The sequence below is a fragment of the Panthera onca genome, chromosome A1, assembly GCF_046562875.1.
Source record: "Panthera onca isolate mPanOnc1 chromosome A1, mPanOnc1 haplotype 2, whole genome shotgun sequence".
Lineage (NCBI taxonomy): Eukaryota > Metazoa > Chordata > Mammalia > Carnivora > Felidae > Panthera > Panthera onca.
The window spans coordinates 106,564,484-106,579,385 of record NC_138339.1 but is presented as its reverse complement, the minus strand read 5'-3'; the positions used below and the strand labels follow the sequence as shown (position 1 = coordinate 106,579,385).

The 14,902-nt window shown below is 36.8% G+C and overlaps 1 protein-coding gene across 2 annotated transcripts in view; it reads right to left on the bottom strand.

The window, feature by feature from the left end:
* The window catches only part of SGTB (small glutamine rich tetratricopeptide repeat co-chaperone beta), a 45,886-nt gene that overhangs the window by 14,859 nt on the left and 16,125 nt on the right, over window positions 1-14,902 (bottom strand). For both annotated transcript variants that reach the window (XM_060635670.3, XM_060635669.3), the window contains exon 5: window positions 9,010-9,109. In XM_060635670.3, coding sequence (XP_060491653.1) covers window positions 9,010-9,109 — 100 coding nt within the window. The remainder of the gene's footprint in view (window positions 1-9,009; window positions 9,110-14,902) is intronic.

Genomic DNA, 14,902 nt, shown 5'->3' with positions numbered 1-14,902 from the left:
CAAATCAAGAATATGGCACATTCTATAAAATCACTGGCCTGAACTCTTTAAATATGTCTGTCATTAAAAATAAATAAATAAATAAATAAATAAACACAGTAATATTTTCTAGATTAAAGCAGATGAAAGTGACATAGCAAAATGCAACACACAAACAGTGATTGGATTCTGGATGAAAAGACATAGATAGCTACAGAAGGTATTTTGGGGACAAATGGAGAAATTTCAATATTAATGCCATTTTCTTACATGTGATGGGAATGATAGTTATGAAGAGTATATCCTTATTCTTAAGAGATATAATTGAAGTATTTGGGACCACCAAGAAAATTTTATACACAGGTACACACACACACACACACACACACACACACACACACACTCATAAAAAGACAGAAAGAGAGACAAAAAAGTAAACATGGCAAATGTTAGCTATTTCTGATTCTAAGGTAAGTATATATGGATGTTCATGTATTACTCTTTCAGTAAGCTGAAATAGGTTTTAAATAGTTTTAAATTTATTTTCCTAAATACACATACATTCCATAATAAACTTATGATATTATAGATAATATATAATTTATGATTATATACATTAAAACATGCTGACATATGACTGCTTCATGATTAGCAGTCTTCAAGTAAAGGCAATTCTCCCTTCTAAAATTCACTGTATCAATTCAACTCAAACTTTCATTGAAAACTATAATATGCTAAACCCTGAACTCCAAACCAAATACACAGTGATGAAGAGGATATAATTCTGTCCTCCAATCTTTCACTGCCTTAATAGGGAAAAAGACATGTAAATAAATAAGTAAATAGTATGATAATTTCAGCAATGGAATCAAAGGAGGTATCGACAAAGTATCAGAGGAAGAGGCAACATGAGAAAAGTCTGGTTAACCTTCTGCAGAGGTGTCTAATAGAACTTCCTGTGATAAAGAAGTTCTTCATCGGTGTTATTCTATACAGTAGTCCCTTCCCACTTGTAACTAAAGAGCACTTGAAATATGGTAATGCAAGTGAGGAACTGAATTTTTTATTTTGTTAAGTTGAACCTACATCTGAGCAGCCACATGTGGCTAGGAGCTACATTACTGATTAGCACCACTCCATAGGACATGGTGGGGAAGGGCAGAAGGGCATGGACAGGAGGCTGGGAAGAGAAGAAATTTAAAAAGTCTTTCCAGGGGTGCTCAGGTGGTTTCATCTGTAGAACATCTGACTGTTGATCTCAGGGTTCTGAGTTCAAGCTCCACATTGGACATAGAGGCTACTTTTAAAAAAATGAATAAAAAATAAATGTAAAAAAATGTTTTAAAGTCTTTCCTAGGAAACATTCTAGGCAGAGCACATAAAGCCACGGAGAGATGTTGCAACATGTTACTCATAAGAAGTCAGCAAAAGCAAGAATTACATGATTAATTTCACATTTTAGAAAGACTCTTTTGGCAGAAGAATGGATTGCGGAGGGCAAGTAGAAACGTGAAGCCAAATGAAGCTACTACAGCACTAATTTAACAGATTTAAGAACCTAAGGGAATAGTAATGGAAATGGAGGAGGGAACAAATGGGCTACTGGGAGGTATATGGAAAAGGGAAACTGAGGAGAAGACACCCTGATCTCTGGCTTCAGATGCTGATAACAAGACAAGGAATAAAGCAAGGAGAATCACACCAAGGAAGAAGAGTGGGCAGAACATTAAGAGGGTGACCTGACACCTCTTTCAATCTTGACAGCTTTTGCTTTAGAACACAAACTGCAAGCTAGCATCATTCAAAAGAGGATACAGGCACCTGAACCTCTGAGGCCAGGAAAGGGAAGAGAAGTCAGGCTGCATTCCACTCCAATCTTCTGTGAGATAAAGCCAAACATGCCAATGTCTGAACTGAGTATCAGTGTGGCTGGCTCTCACTGCCCCAGCTGTCTGGTTATCAGGGCATAACTAATGAAATTCCAACAGAAGAATACAGTCAGAGTCACCATGTTTGGAGACACCCTCGCTTTCTTTACCTTGTTAGAGAAAGACCATGAATACAATCTGTGTTCTATTTTTAGAGAAAATAAGGCAGAAAAATAAATCACAGATACCTTACATCTCCCATACTGTACACCATGCATAAATAAGTTATAGCAAACACCTCTTTCTACAGCTAGGAATGACACTGTTTTTGAAAGAAACAAATACTGAAAGCCTAGAGCTATGCTAGTTCCTTTACATACATTATTACTCTTCAGCTACCCTATGATGTGGTTAGTATCACCTCTATTTTACAAGGGAGAAAACTGAAGCTCAAAAAGCTTAAGTGGCTGCCCAAGATCACAGAGCTACTAAGTGGCTGACCTGAGATTCAATTCCAAGTTCAACAAACCAAGTCCAACTCCCAGGGAGCCTAATGACTACATGCTGCTTATGGAGGTGGAGGAAAACAGAGTGCCAGACAACGTGGTCTCTGTTTCAAGCTTTCTTGGAGCTCATGCTGTCTCTAGCATTCCTTGGTACCATGCCCTGATGATTCCTAATTGTGCCTTTTAAATTATGCTCTCCAACCTAAGACCCTTTCCCTGTCCTCTGATTTCTTTACGTCCATCAAATCTAGCTCCAACTCAAATTCCCCATCACCTGAGAGGTCTTCTGGACAAATTTTCTCCATCACGCCTGGTCTCTCTCCTGTACATCTTTAATTCCATTTATTGCCTCAGTCATTCAACCATCCCTCCATCCCAGAAGCATGAGACAAATATGGGTCAAATCAGCAATGAAGTTGTACAGAAGAAATAAAGAATACTGTTTAGGGACAGAAGACCCAGAAAACTGGCTTGTTTAATGTAAAATATCATTTCATATTATAAAGTACTTGGAAATGTTTTAGACCTATACTCAATCATTTGTTGTTTTCTGTATACAAGTGTACAGTCCTCTATGTATAGTCCTCCATGCAACCAAAAAAAAAAATTGGCTGAACTCCTGTGAGGCACAATGCTAGGTACTATAGGGGATACAAAAAAAAAAAAAAAAAAGATCCAATCTCTGCCCTTACCTGAAGAAAAAATATGTATATAACTATAAGGTAAAACGTATGATAAACTGATATGTTACATATCACGGTCAATTCTAGGAGCATACAAAAAAAGCAAAAATAAATAATAGGTATTCAAGGAAAGACTCAGGTTTTCCTGGTACCTAACCTGAGCCTAAAGCATCATTAGCCTTTAAGATAAATATTAGAAAAGCAAGACTCAAGATTAAGAAATATGCCAACTGATTGTTTTTTAACAAATAAAAAAAATCACTTCCTGGGGTGCCTCGATGGCTCAGGAGGTTAGGCGTCTGACTTCAGCTTAGGTCATGATCTCACAGTTCATGAGTTCAAGCCCTGTGTCGGGCTGTGTTGACAGCTTAGAGACTGGAGCCTGCATCAGATTCTGTGTCTCCCTCCCTCTCTCTCTCTGCCTGGTCCCGCTTGTGCTTTGTCTATGTCTATCTCTCTCAAAAATAAACAAACATTTAAAAAAGCTAAAAAAAAAAAAAAACCACTATGGTCTAAAAAATTTTTAAACCTTTTCTCAATATTTGTATTAAATATACAAATAAAGTTTTCTAGTTATTTAATATTAAATTCCATGCTCTATTACTGAACTCCTCAGGAAAATAGATACCATTTAAATGAAAAAGATAAGCTTGATTATTGATTTCAATTTAACCATAATTAAATGAAAAGCAAGCACAGGTATTATCAATAATCTCTTCAAATCCAGTACTAGCAAACATGAGATTATTAATGAACCCAATCTCATTTGAAATAAATGATTTATTTAGGATCCGATTTACTATATTCATAGTCAAAAGTGTATGGCTTACTGTGTTCTATAAACAAGCAATTTTCTGATAACATCTATAGCTGATCATAACATTTAGTGACACTTCATTAAATACTTTTGTTTCAAATATTTAATATGCTAAAACATATATTTACCTGATGACAGGAATAAAAAACATAAAACCATAGCTTGAGGAATTCATTTTCTACAAATTATTTGGATTTTTAATTTTTTGGGGCTAGATTATTAAAACATATTAATAAAGGGATTTTTTTTGTAAAGATAATGTAGTTGGATTTCTAGTATGTACAACTAAATTTGTTATGGATCCAACAGCTATAAATTTTGTACAAAACAAAAAACTAAAAGCAGCCCAGTTGACCATAAACAGGAAAACAGCTTAGCAAATTGTGGTTCACTCAAACAACAGAGTACTACTGAGTAATTAAAAATAAGAACCATTGAGGGGCACCTGGGTGGCTCAGTCAGTTGAGTGTCTGACTTCAGCTCAGGACATAATCTCACAGTTCATGAGTTCAAGCCCCACATCAGACTCGCTTCAGATTCTCTGTCAGGCCCTCTCTCTCTGCCCCTCCCCAACTTGTACATGTTCTTTCTCTCTTTTTCTCTCTCTCAAAAATAAATAAACATTAAAAAAAAAAAAAAAGAACCACTAAGAGAAGCAAGAACATGGTGAAGCTTGAAACCATTAACTTTAATAAAAACAGTCTCACTCAAAAAAGTACATGTGGTATGATTCCTTTTATGTGGAATTCTAAAAGAAACAAATCTTACTTCTAGTGGAAAAAAGAAAACAATGGTTGCCTCTGATGTTTTAGGCAACTGACTCTGAAGGAGCATAAAGAATTTTTAGTATCTTGATAGGGGGTTTTGTGTTGTACAAGTATATGCATTTGTCTCTTAATTCTATCATTCTATTAATGATATTGCATGATAAAGTATTTAGGAGGAAAATGTACTAATGGCTGCAATTTACCTTGAAATTCATCAAAAGTAACATGGACTAATAAACAGAGGGGGCACAAATAGCTGAATAAAAATGTGATTGAGCAAATATACTAAAATATTAAAGGCAATATCTTGATATGGATGGATATAAGAGTACTTACTGCAAACTTCTTTCAACTTCCAAGTATTTCATAAAAATGTAAGAAACCCCCCAAAAAGAAGATAAATGACACTAGATTAATTCAAAACAACACCTATCAGACTAACATCATTTCCTTTTCATTTTAACAGGCTTACTACCAGACTCTATTAAATCAGAGAAAGACAATTGACAACATATTTGGACTCCCAATAAATTTGGATCTCTCTTCATATTCTGATCAAAACAAAAAAACCCAGTGTGCATAAATAATAATATTGAATAATAACATTATAATATAGGATTAATTATATAGTATATATTTAATATAATATATAACTAATATTTATATTATTATGAATAGACAATATTTTTATGCAATAATAACACTGTTGTGTACAACACTCTTTACTAGAAAGCTTCCTAGCACTTTATATGTATTAACTATTTGATCTCTACAACAATCCTATGAGGTAAATACTATTAGCCAAATTTTACTAATGGGGAAACTAAAGTATACCTGTGTTAGGTAATCTGCTCAAGGTCACACACCTAGTAAGTGCCAGAGCCAGAAATTAGAATCCAAAGAGGCTGGGTCAGAACCCCTGCTCTTAACCACTTCCCTATGATTGTTCCCTTAGTTGACTTCATAACTGACAGAATATAACATGTGGCATTCTTAAGTTTGTGAATGACATGAAACTTGGAGCAAAAAGTAAACACATTTCTTTACAAATTACCGGAAAAGATTAAGGGTCATACACATGAGAGACTTTAACAAGGTAAAATTCTACCGGGATAAAATAGAAGATCCTGAATTTTGGAAGACAAACAACTAAACCTCCAGTGACAGCAGTGGTATACAGCAGGTGTTTGGCAAGAACCTGTCAAATGAAAATATGACTGAATGACAGAATAAAGAGAATGTGTGAAAAAGAGACACTTTAATAAACCAAAAGCAAAATATTAATTCAATAAATAATGCTATAAAACGCTAACATATATAATTATGTTATCTAGAAGTAGGTTAAATGAGAGCCCTAGAAGACTGCTGTGGTCAGACCAATTCCGGAAATGCTGTATGAATTTCTGGGAACTACAGAGTAACAGATACAGGTAAACTGAAACAAGTTTAGAGCAAAAGTGCAGAACTTTAAGCTATATTATCTAAGGTGTAATTGAAAAAACTGCAAATATACAATGTGGAGAAAAGAACTCAAATGAACATGGTAGCAAACTTCAAAATGTAAGGTACTATTATGAAAAAGAAGGATCATAATATTCTGTAACTGCCCTTAAGAATAAAAATTAAAACTGCTAACTGAGATTAGCTACAAGGGCTTCAGGAAAACAAGTTCAGTGTCAACATAAGGAAGACTATTCCAGCAGACAGAACCACGAAAGAAAATGCAGGGGAGGGGCGCCTGGGTGGCTCAGTCAGTTAAGGTCAGGTCATGATCTTGCAGTTTGTGGGCTCGAGCCCCGCATAGGGCTCTGTGTTAACAGCTCAGAGCCTGCAGCCTGCTTCAGAATCTGTGTCTCCCTCTCTCTCTGCCCCTCCCCCACTCACTCGTATGCTCTCTCTCTCTCTCTAAAATAAATAAACATCAAAAAAAATGTTTTTTTTTTTAATAAAAGAAAATGCAGGGGAGAAGGGGTTATCTCAGAAGGGTATGAATACCCTAAATAGCACAAGGATAACTCAATGAAAGATTAGACCAAATTAAAGATCTCTTCCAAATCTAAGAATTTACTATGTAACAAAAGGTAATTTTTATACATGTCTGCCCTAAAAGGTTTCAAATTGGTTAAAATAGATACCATTCACCAAAACAGACTTGCAATGATAAAATTTAAATGTGAAGGAAAGATAAGTTATTTGTCAGGTCTGCAAATGGGGAAGGCTTTAAGACTAAAAACACTGGACACTCTCAAACAGGGTTGCTTGTTGGGGTGGTGGGTGGGAGGATGGGCTAAATGGGTGATGGACATTAAGGAGGGCGCTTCTTGGGTTGAGCACTGGGTATTGTATGTAAGTGATGAAACACTGGGTTCTACTCCTGAAACCAATACTACACTGTATGTTAACTAACTTGAGTTTAAATAAATAAATAAGACTGGGGCGCCTGGGTGGCTTAGTGGGTTAAGTGTCCAACTTCGGCTCAGGTCATGATCTTGTGGTCTGTGAGTTCGAGCCCCACATTGGGCTCTGTGCTGACAGCTCAGAGCCTGGAGCCTGTTTCAGATTCTGTGTCTCCCTCTCTTTCTGACTCTCCCCCGTTCATGCTCTGTCTCTCTCTGTCTCAAAAATAAATAAATAAATAAATAAATAAATAAATAAGACCTAAAAACACTGGAATAAAATTCCAAAGAAAGGAAAAAAAAAAAAAAAAACAAGGAAAAACAAACTTGTCTACACAAATATTTAAAACCTTTACATATGAAAAACATTAAAAGGCAAACAGTAAGCTATGCCATTAGGACAAATGGATTATATATTTCATATACAGCTATGCTGTACAGGAGAGTAGACATAAGCTACATGTGGCTACTGAAATTTAAATTAATTTAAATTGATTTTCAATCAATTAAACAATAAAAATTTACTTTCTCATTTGCACTAGACATATGTCAAGTGGTCAAAAGCCACTCTGGCTAGTGGCGACTGTAATGAACAAAGCAGATACAGAACATTTCCATCACTGCAGAAAGTACCACTGGAACTTTAATATTTAAGATAGATTATTTTAGTTCAGGGAATTCATTACACAGTTGATGCAAGAGCTAAGATGCCAGGCAGGGGCATCTTGTTGTGTAGCAATCCAGAGATGAGGAACAGCAGGAGCCATTACCATCCCTAAGATAGAGGACAGAGTGCAGAGTCCAAAAGCCAACATCGCCTGGCAAAAGCTGTGACCATAGCAGGTGTCTTGGGTGGGAGCTGGAGACAAGGATGAGAAGCAGCTCCTGCTGGATAAATACCCTGATGTAAAAAGAGGAGAAGAAACACCCGCCTTCTCCCCTCCTCTGCCCTCCAATCTCCTGCCAGTACCTCCTGTGACTGAACCCAGACAAAACTCAGGTGACAAAGGGCCCTGGGAAATGTAGCCTATAAGGGTCGGACCCTTTGTTTAAAAAGGGCAGAACAGGGAAAGAAAGAAGTATGAGGTCAAACAAGCTAAGGTCGGGCACAGTTACAAAGAGATAATTGTAAGAAAACGAACAAACACAAATGGCCAACATGTGAAAAATGTCCAACCTTAGCAGTAGTTAAATACAAATTAGAACAATTACTATTAAAATAAAATTAATATTAAATTAATAATAAATAATAACTCAAGTACTTAGTGCTGATAAGGATGTGGTAAAAACAGATGCACTCATACACTTCCAGGGAAGGAAATAAATTTTCAAAATTTTTCAAAGAAGTTCAAACAATTTTGCAATCAGCGTCGACAAATTTTGAATGTTTACACAGTTAAATCAATTGAATGCAGTTCCAAGGATAAACCCAAAGTCCAGAAAATCTGAATTTCAGAAAATAATTTGAGAAACAAAGATGTTCATTCCAACTTCATCATATTGAAAAAAAAAAAAAGGAACAATCTGCCAGTACATTTATATAAAGTACATTTAAAAAAAAACAATAAAATAAGTTAAGGTACATTTATACGTTTATTAAAAAATAACTAGTGCTTGTTTGCCAGCCACAATGATAGGTGCTGGAAATACAAAAAAGATTAAGAGGTAATAACAGACTAATCTGTATCCATTTAAAGAATGTTTATGAAGAGTTTCAACAAAATAAGGACATGTTTATGATATGCCTACTGAATAACTACGAATCTAAAACCGATGACACATCAAACAAAATATGCCAAAGGTTAGTTAATAAGAGTGACTACCTCTGAGTGTTAATTTTGTGGGTTATTTTTCCTTCTTTCTACCTTCCTGAACTTTCAAATTTTTCAAAATAAATCTTACGAAATAAATTTATTTCAAAATAAATTTTCAGTGCTATTAATACAAATTACAGTTTAAGAACTATAAACCTGCCACAACAGTGCCAGTTTACCTGTTGCAATAATAAACTGCATTATTTGGATCCAGTTCTATCGCCTGTGTGTAACAATCCACGGCAGCAGCATAATTTTCTTCTTTCATGTGGTTATTGCCTAAAATAATCAATATGTACAATAAGTATAACATACACACACAAAAAAGCCTGAAAGATACATTTTAATCATAGAAACTACAACAAAATGAAGGTCAGCAATGTGATTTTTCTTTTTTTTAATTTTTTAAGTAAACTCTACCCTCAATATGGGGCTTGAACTCACCACCTCGAGATCAAGAGTCGCATGCTCCACAAATTGAGTGAGCCAGGCGCCCCACCAACATGATTTTTCATCAGCAGTAGAGCTAAATTTTATATTTTACTATACAGTTGACACTCCTTAGCCATCAGTGTGTTTAAGTGATTTTTAACAACATGAAGTCTTAAAGCAAGTAAAGCTTGTATACCTTATTAAATCCAGGCTTCATAAGTGAGTAAATGCAACAATTATGAGTATCTCATGGCAAAATCTAATCTCTTCTCACCTTCCTTATATTCATCTCCTGCCTTCCTTTTAGAGCTGCTCCCCCATTCCAGATGCAATCCCCTTCCCCATCATCATCTCATTATCCACTCCTTCCCTTGTCAAAACATACACCTGCTATGGGGCACCTGGGTGGCTCAGTCAGTTAAGCATGTGACACTCGATTTAGGCTAAGGTCATGATCCCAGGGATCATGGGATTGAGGCCCATATCATGCTCCAGGCTGACAGTGTGCAGTGAAATTCTCTCTCTCCCTCTTTCTCTCCCCCTCCCCCCACTCTCTTAAAATAAGTAAACAAAAAACAAAACAATACAAAAAACCCTACTGAAGGGGCGCCTGGGTGGCTCAGTCGGTTAAGCGTCCAACTTCAACTCAGGTCACGATCTTGCGGTCTGTGAGTTCGAGCCCCATGTCGGGCTCTGGGCTGATGGCTCAGAGCCTGGAGCCTGCTTCGGATTCTGTGTCTCCCTCTCTCTCTGCCCCTCCCCCGTTCATGCTCTGTCTCTCTCTGTCTCAAAAATAAAATAAAAAAAAAAAAAGTTTAAAAAAAAAAAATGCTACTGAATAGCCAAAATCTCAGAATTCTGCTATGTGGGTAAGCCAGTAAAATTAATCATGTTAATATGCTATTGGAAGATCATATTTTTTTGTGCTATCCATTCCAGAGACAGATTTCTTAAAGGGGACTGTTGGACATTAATTTCTAGAAAGAATTTCAGGTACCATGGCTATCCCACAGGGTGCTAATTTTCAGGAAGTCATCTACAGATACATCTGGTAATAATTTAGCTAGGTTAAGAACTAGCCAGCAAAATAAGGAATTTCCTGTTGGCTATCTTTTGTATTCCATTAAAGGGAAAAATGTATCCTGCTCACTGATAAGAACCACGGTTCAAAACTGAAATTTTAAAACACTGGGATTAAGAGGAAGGATTTACATCACAAAAGCCTCTGTTACTCCTCCCAACTTTCTCTAAACCAGAAGCTCTCCTATTAGTTTTGTCTTTTAATACATCATTAGCTACTTAACAGGAGTAGGAGAGTATAACTTTGCAGGGAACAGGAACAGCAAGATTAAAGGAAAGGCAGGTAGACAAAAGCATATAAAAGCATGCAAAAGTTACTGCAAATTAAGAATCAAAAATGAAGGGTGACTGGGTGGCTCAGTTGGTTAAGCGTCAGACTCTTGATCTCAGCTCTGGTCATGATCTTACTGTTCTGGGTTCGAACTCCCAGGTAGAGCTCTGCACTGACAGTGGGGACCCTGCTTGGGATTCTCTCTCTCCCTCTCTCTGCCCTTCCCCTGCTCATTCTCTCTCTCTCAGAAAAAGTACATAAACACGAAAAAAAAAGAAACAGACCTTCATCCTGGTTTAAAAAAAAAGAATCAGAAATGAATATAAAGAGTAACCTAATAGGTACACAGTTTCTTTTGAGGTGATAAAAAATGTTCCATAACTGTGGTAATGGCTGCACAACTCTGAATATTCTTCAAAACCAGTGAATTTGTACACTTAAAAATTTTGTTTTTAATGTTTATTTTTGAAAGAGAGAGAGACAGAGACAGAGTCTGAGTAGGGGAGGGGCAGAGAGACAGAGAGACACAGAATCTGAAGCAGGCTCCATGCTCTGAGCCATCAGCACAGAGCCTGATGCAGGGATAGAACTTATCAGCCGTGAGATCATGACCTGAAGTCAGATGCTTAACCAACTGAGCCAGCCATCCAGGCGCCCCTGAATTTATACACTTTAAAGGAGTAAATTTTATTTACAATAAAGCTGTTTTTACAATAAAAAAAAACTAATTTAGACCCCCACCCCCAAAATGTAATGAATATAAAGCCTCTAAGGAAGCTAAGAGGATTACATAGTTTTTATCATAGAGCAAGAAATTAACTACATGAGCCTAAGTACTGAAATACATTTGCTTAACCCATGTAAAAGATTTAAATTTTCTGGGTTATGTGGGTTTTCCTGTTGCTATGGGCCTTTTTGTCTCGGGGTTCTTAGGGAGCCCTCTTGCTCAACTATAGACCCTAAGAGTTAAAACCGAAAATGAAAAGACTTAACTCATGCTCTAACTAAAATCCATTGCTCTTATTTCTTATCACACTTTCTTGAGGCAATGATGAAGGTGTTGTGCAATGACCAGAACATTCCAACTGCTAGACTAGAAAAGCCCTGATAGCAAGGTAATGCCTAGAATACCACACCCCTCAGATCCCTTTCCCTACCCTTTATAGTGCTGAAAACATACTGATCCTCAGCTGTGATCATGCACTGCCTCCAGGCTCTCTAGCACGTACCCCCTGAACCTCTGCCAGTAAAACTCTAGGTGTCCATCTTGTGGGAGGAGAGGTGGGCATGTGTAAAGATGGAGCCTGCCGCCTCCCCTGGCTGCTGGCACCCAAAGTTAATTTCTCTTTTCTCTTTTCCAAACCCTCCTCTCTTGAGTTACTGGTTACTCTTGCAAGAAGTTTAGGACTTTATCTGAGTTTGTTCAGCAACAGTGTTGGCAAACCCAGCCAGGAGCTGTGCTTCTGACTGTGCAGCCCCCTTGAGATTCCAGGGGACAGAGCGGCTGGCCCTGCAGTGCTAGAGCTCACCTGTTCCTTTCCTGAGTGAGCAGCTGTGACAGATCGTTTGATAGTCGAGTGGTATTATAATAATAATAATTATTATTATTATTAAAATCTATTGTATGTATTTTCTTATAAGCCACCATATCAAAAGTCTACATACTACATTGTATATACACTATGCATATGTACACTATATGTATATATATATTTACATATATTTACGATAAGCCTTAAGTCACAAAATATCCAATATGCAAATATTTGGGACACAAATGAAGAAATTTGTAAAGATAAATATAACCGAACACTGTATAGCACTTTATACTTATGGGGTACTCTCCTGTAAAATTGTCTCCTTTAATTATCAAGACAACCTATAAGAGGCACCTGGGTGGCTCAGTCAGTTAAGCATCTGACTTCAGTTCAGGTCATGATCTCATGCTTCATGGAATGGAGACCCACATCAGGCTCTGTGGTGACAGCTCAGAGCCTGGAGCCTGCTTCGGATTCTGTGTCTCCCTCTCTTTCTGCCCCTCCCCTACTCTCTCTCTCTCTCTCTCAAAAATAAATATTAAAACAAAAAGACAACCTACAAGATATGTACATATTTTTGTGATGTGTCAGGGAATCACAGAAAAGAAACCATCTTGGTTTTGTCTCAACTTACTGCAACTCTTTACAAATGAAGCACACAAAAATATTTGAAAGACACCTCTAGGAAGGTACTACCTGGCTAGAAGCCTTGATTAACACAGACAAGTGTCACAGGCAGCCTGGAAAAACCTTATGCTTGACAAACTGCAGTGGCCATTAGTGCTCACATGAATAAAAACCTGTATAAAATAACAATTGCTTTAACTTTGTGTGTAACATGTCTCAGATGTGATATGTTTTAGTAAAACGAAAGAATAAAAGCTTTGAGGGGTACCCGGGTGGCTCAGTCGATTGAGTGTCCAACTCTTGATTTTGGCTCAGGTCATGATCCCAGGGTTGTGGGGTCGAGCCCTGCTTCAGGCTCTGTGCTGAGCCTGGAGCCTACTTGAGATTCTCTCTCTCTCTCTCTCTCTCTCTCTCTCTCTCTCTTCCCCATTCCCACCTGTTGCGTGTGTGCATGCTCTCTCTTTCTCTCTCTCTCTAATATTAAAAAAAGAAATAAAAAGAATAAAAGCTTTTGTGGTTAAAGGGGAAAGTAGTAAGTAATTCAGTTACCCATGCTCGAGCATTAAATGAGTCTCAGCCTGCATATTCTCTTAATCCTCATCTTACCAACATTCATTATATCAAAGCAAACTCTGTGGGGAATGCAATCTCCCCATGTTCTGCATGCAGAGGGAGTAAACATGAGGGCCAAAAATAAAATTTCAATTTGCCATTTATTCAATATCATTACTAGAGTTAAACCAAGGGAGCTTAAAAAGCAAGCATTAATGGAAAATACACGGCATCACTAAGGATTTCACACAACTACAAAACTCAGAGTGGGGGGAAAAAAAACACCAGGTTAAATTGTTTCAACTAGAAACTAAATATATGAAAAATGCATTTCTATCCAGATAGTTTAAATCCAAATTCTTTGGGGAGTACTCTTAATTCAAATGACAACAAGGATCTAGTTTTTACTTAATTTTGCATGTAATTTATGAAAGTCATACTATTCTAAAATTTTAAGCCACTATAGTAGTATTAATTCTTAAAGTGAGAAATTAAAAATTGAAATCAGTCTATTTGTTGGATATACAGAACTTTATAGTGTAATCCCATGAAGATAATCACATAATAATAAAAATATAGACAAAGATATTAAGACAATGTCATCTATGGGGCGCCTGGGTGGCTCAGTCAGCTGGGTGGCTGACTTTGGCTTAGGTCATGATCTCAAAGCTCGTGAGTTCGAGCCCTGCGTCTGGCTCGGTGTTGACAGCTCGGAGCCTGGAGCCTGCTTTGGATTCTGGGTCTCCCTCTCTCTCTGTCCCTCTGCTGCTCACGCTCTGTCTCTCTCTCTCTCTCTCTCTCTCTTTCAAAAATAAATAAATATTAAAAAACAAAATTTTAAAAAAGACAATGTTTACCTAAGATTACAGAATTATCTGGCTACGTAAGTAAATCATGGTCTAAAGTACTATGGAGCACTATGCGGCCATTAAAAGCAGTGACATATTAAAAAAAAACAACAGTGATATACATGTATGTTTAAAATAAAAATTTGATAGAGAGGATAAGACCCAAGGAATAGGAAGAGTATACTCTCTTCCATATCTACCTTTTAAGAAATCAAGTGATTGTGTTTGTTTTGTTTTGTTTTTAACTGCCTTCTTCAGTTTAAAGTCCAGGAAATGGTTTCTGAACCAATTTTGTATAGCTTGGTGGCATATTCCCTAATGTGGCATATTCCCTAATAAATGTCTGCCTACAGGACAGGGAATTTTTTGGCTCTCATTCATTGCCAATACAAGACTCTTCCCAAGAGCTTCTTAGTACAAATCTTGTGTGCCTGACCTAACTCTCCTCTATAGCTTAACATAAATGACATGACAGGAAAAATTAAACGCAGATCTTCAACACTGCCTTATTTATTATAACTAAAAATGCTTCAAGAGCCAGTATTGAAAAATGTAATTATGTAGTAGTCAAATGTGGCAATAAATACTTAAGTCAAGTGCCACATACATGTATTAACAGGTATCAAAGAACTCAAAAACAATGAACATATACAAAAGTTAAAATAATACTGAAAATTATTTTCCTCTATGCAAGCATAAAAAAAAAAAAATTTGAAATCCCAAA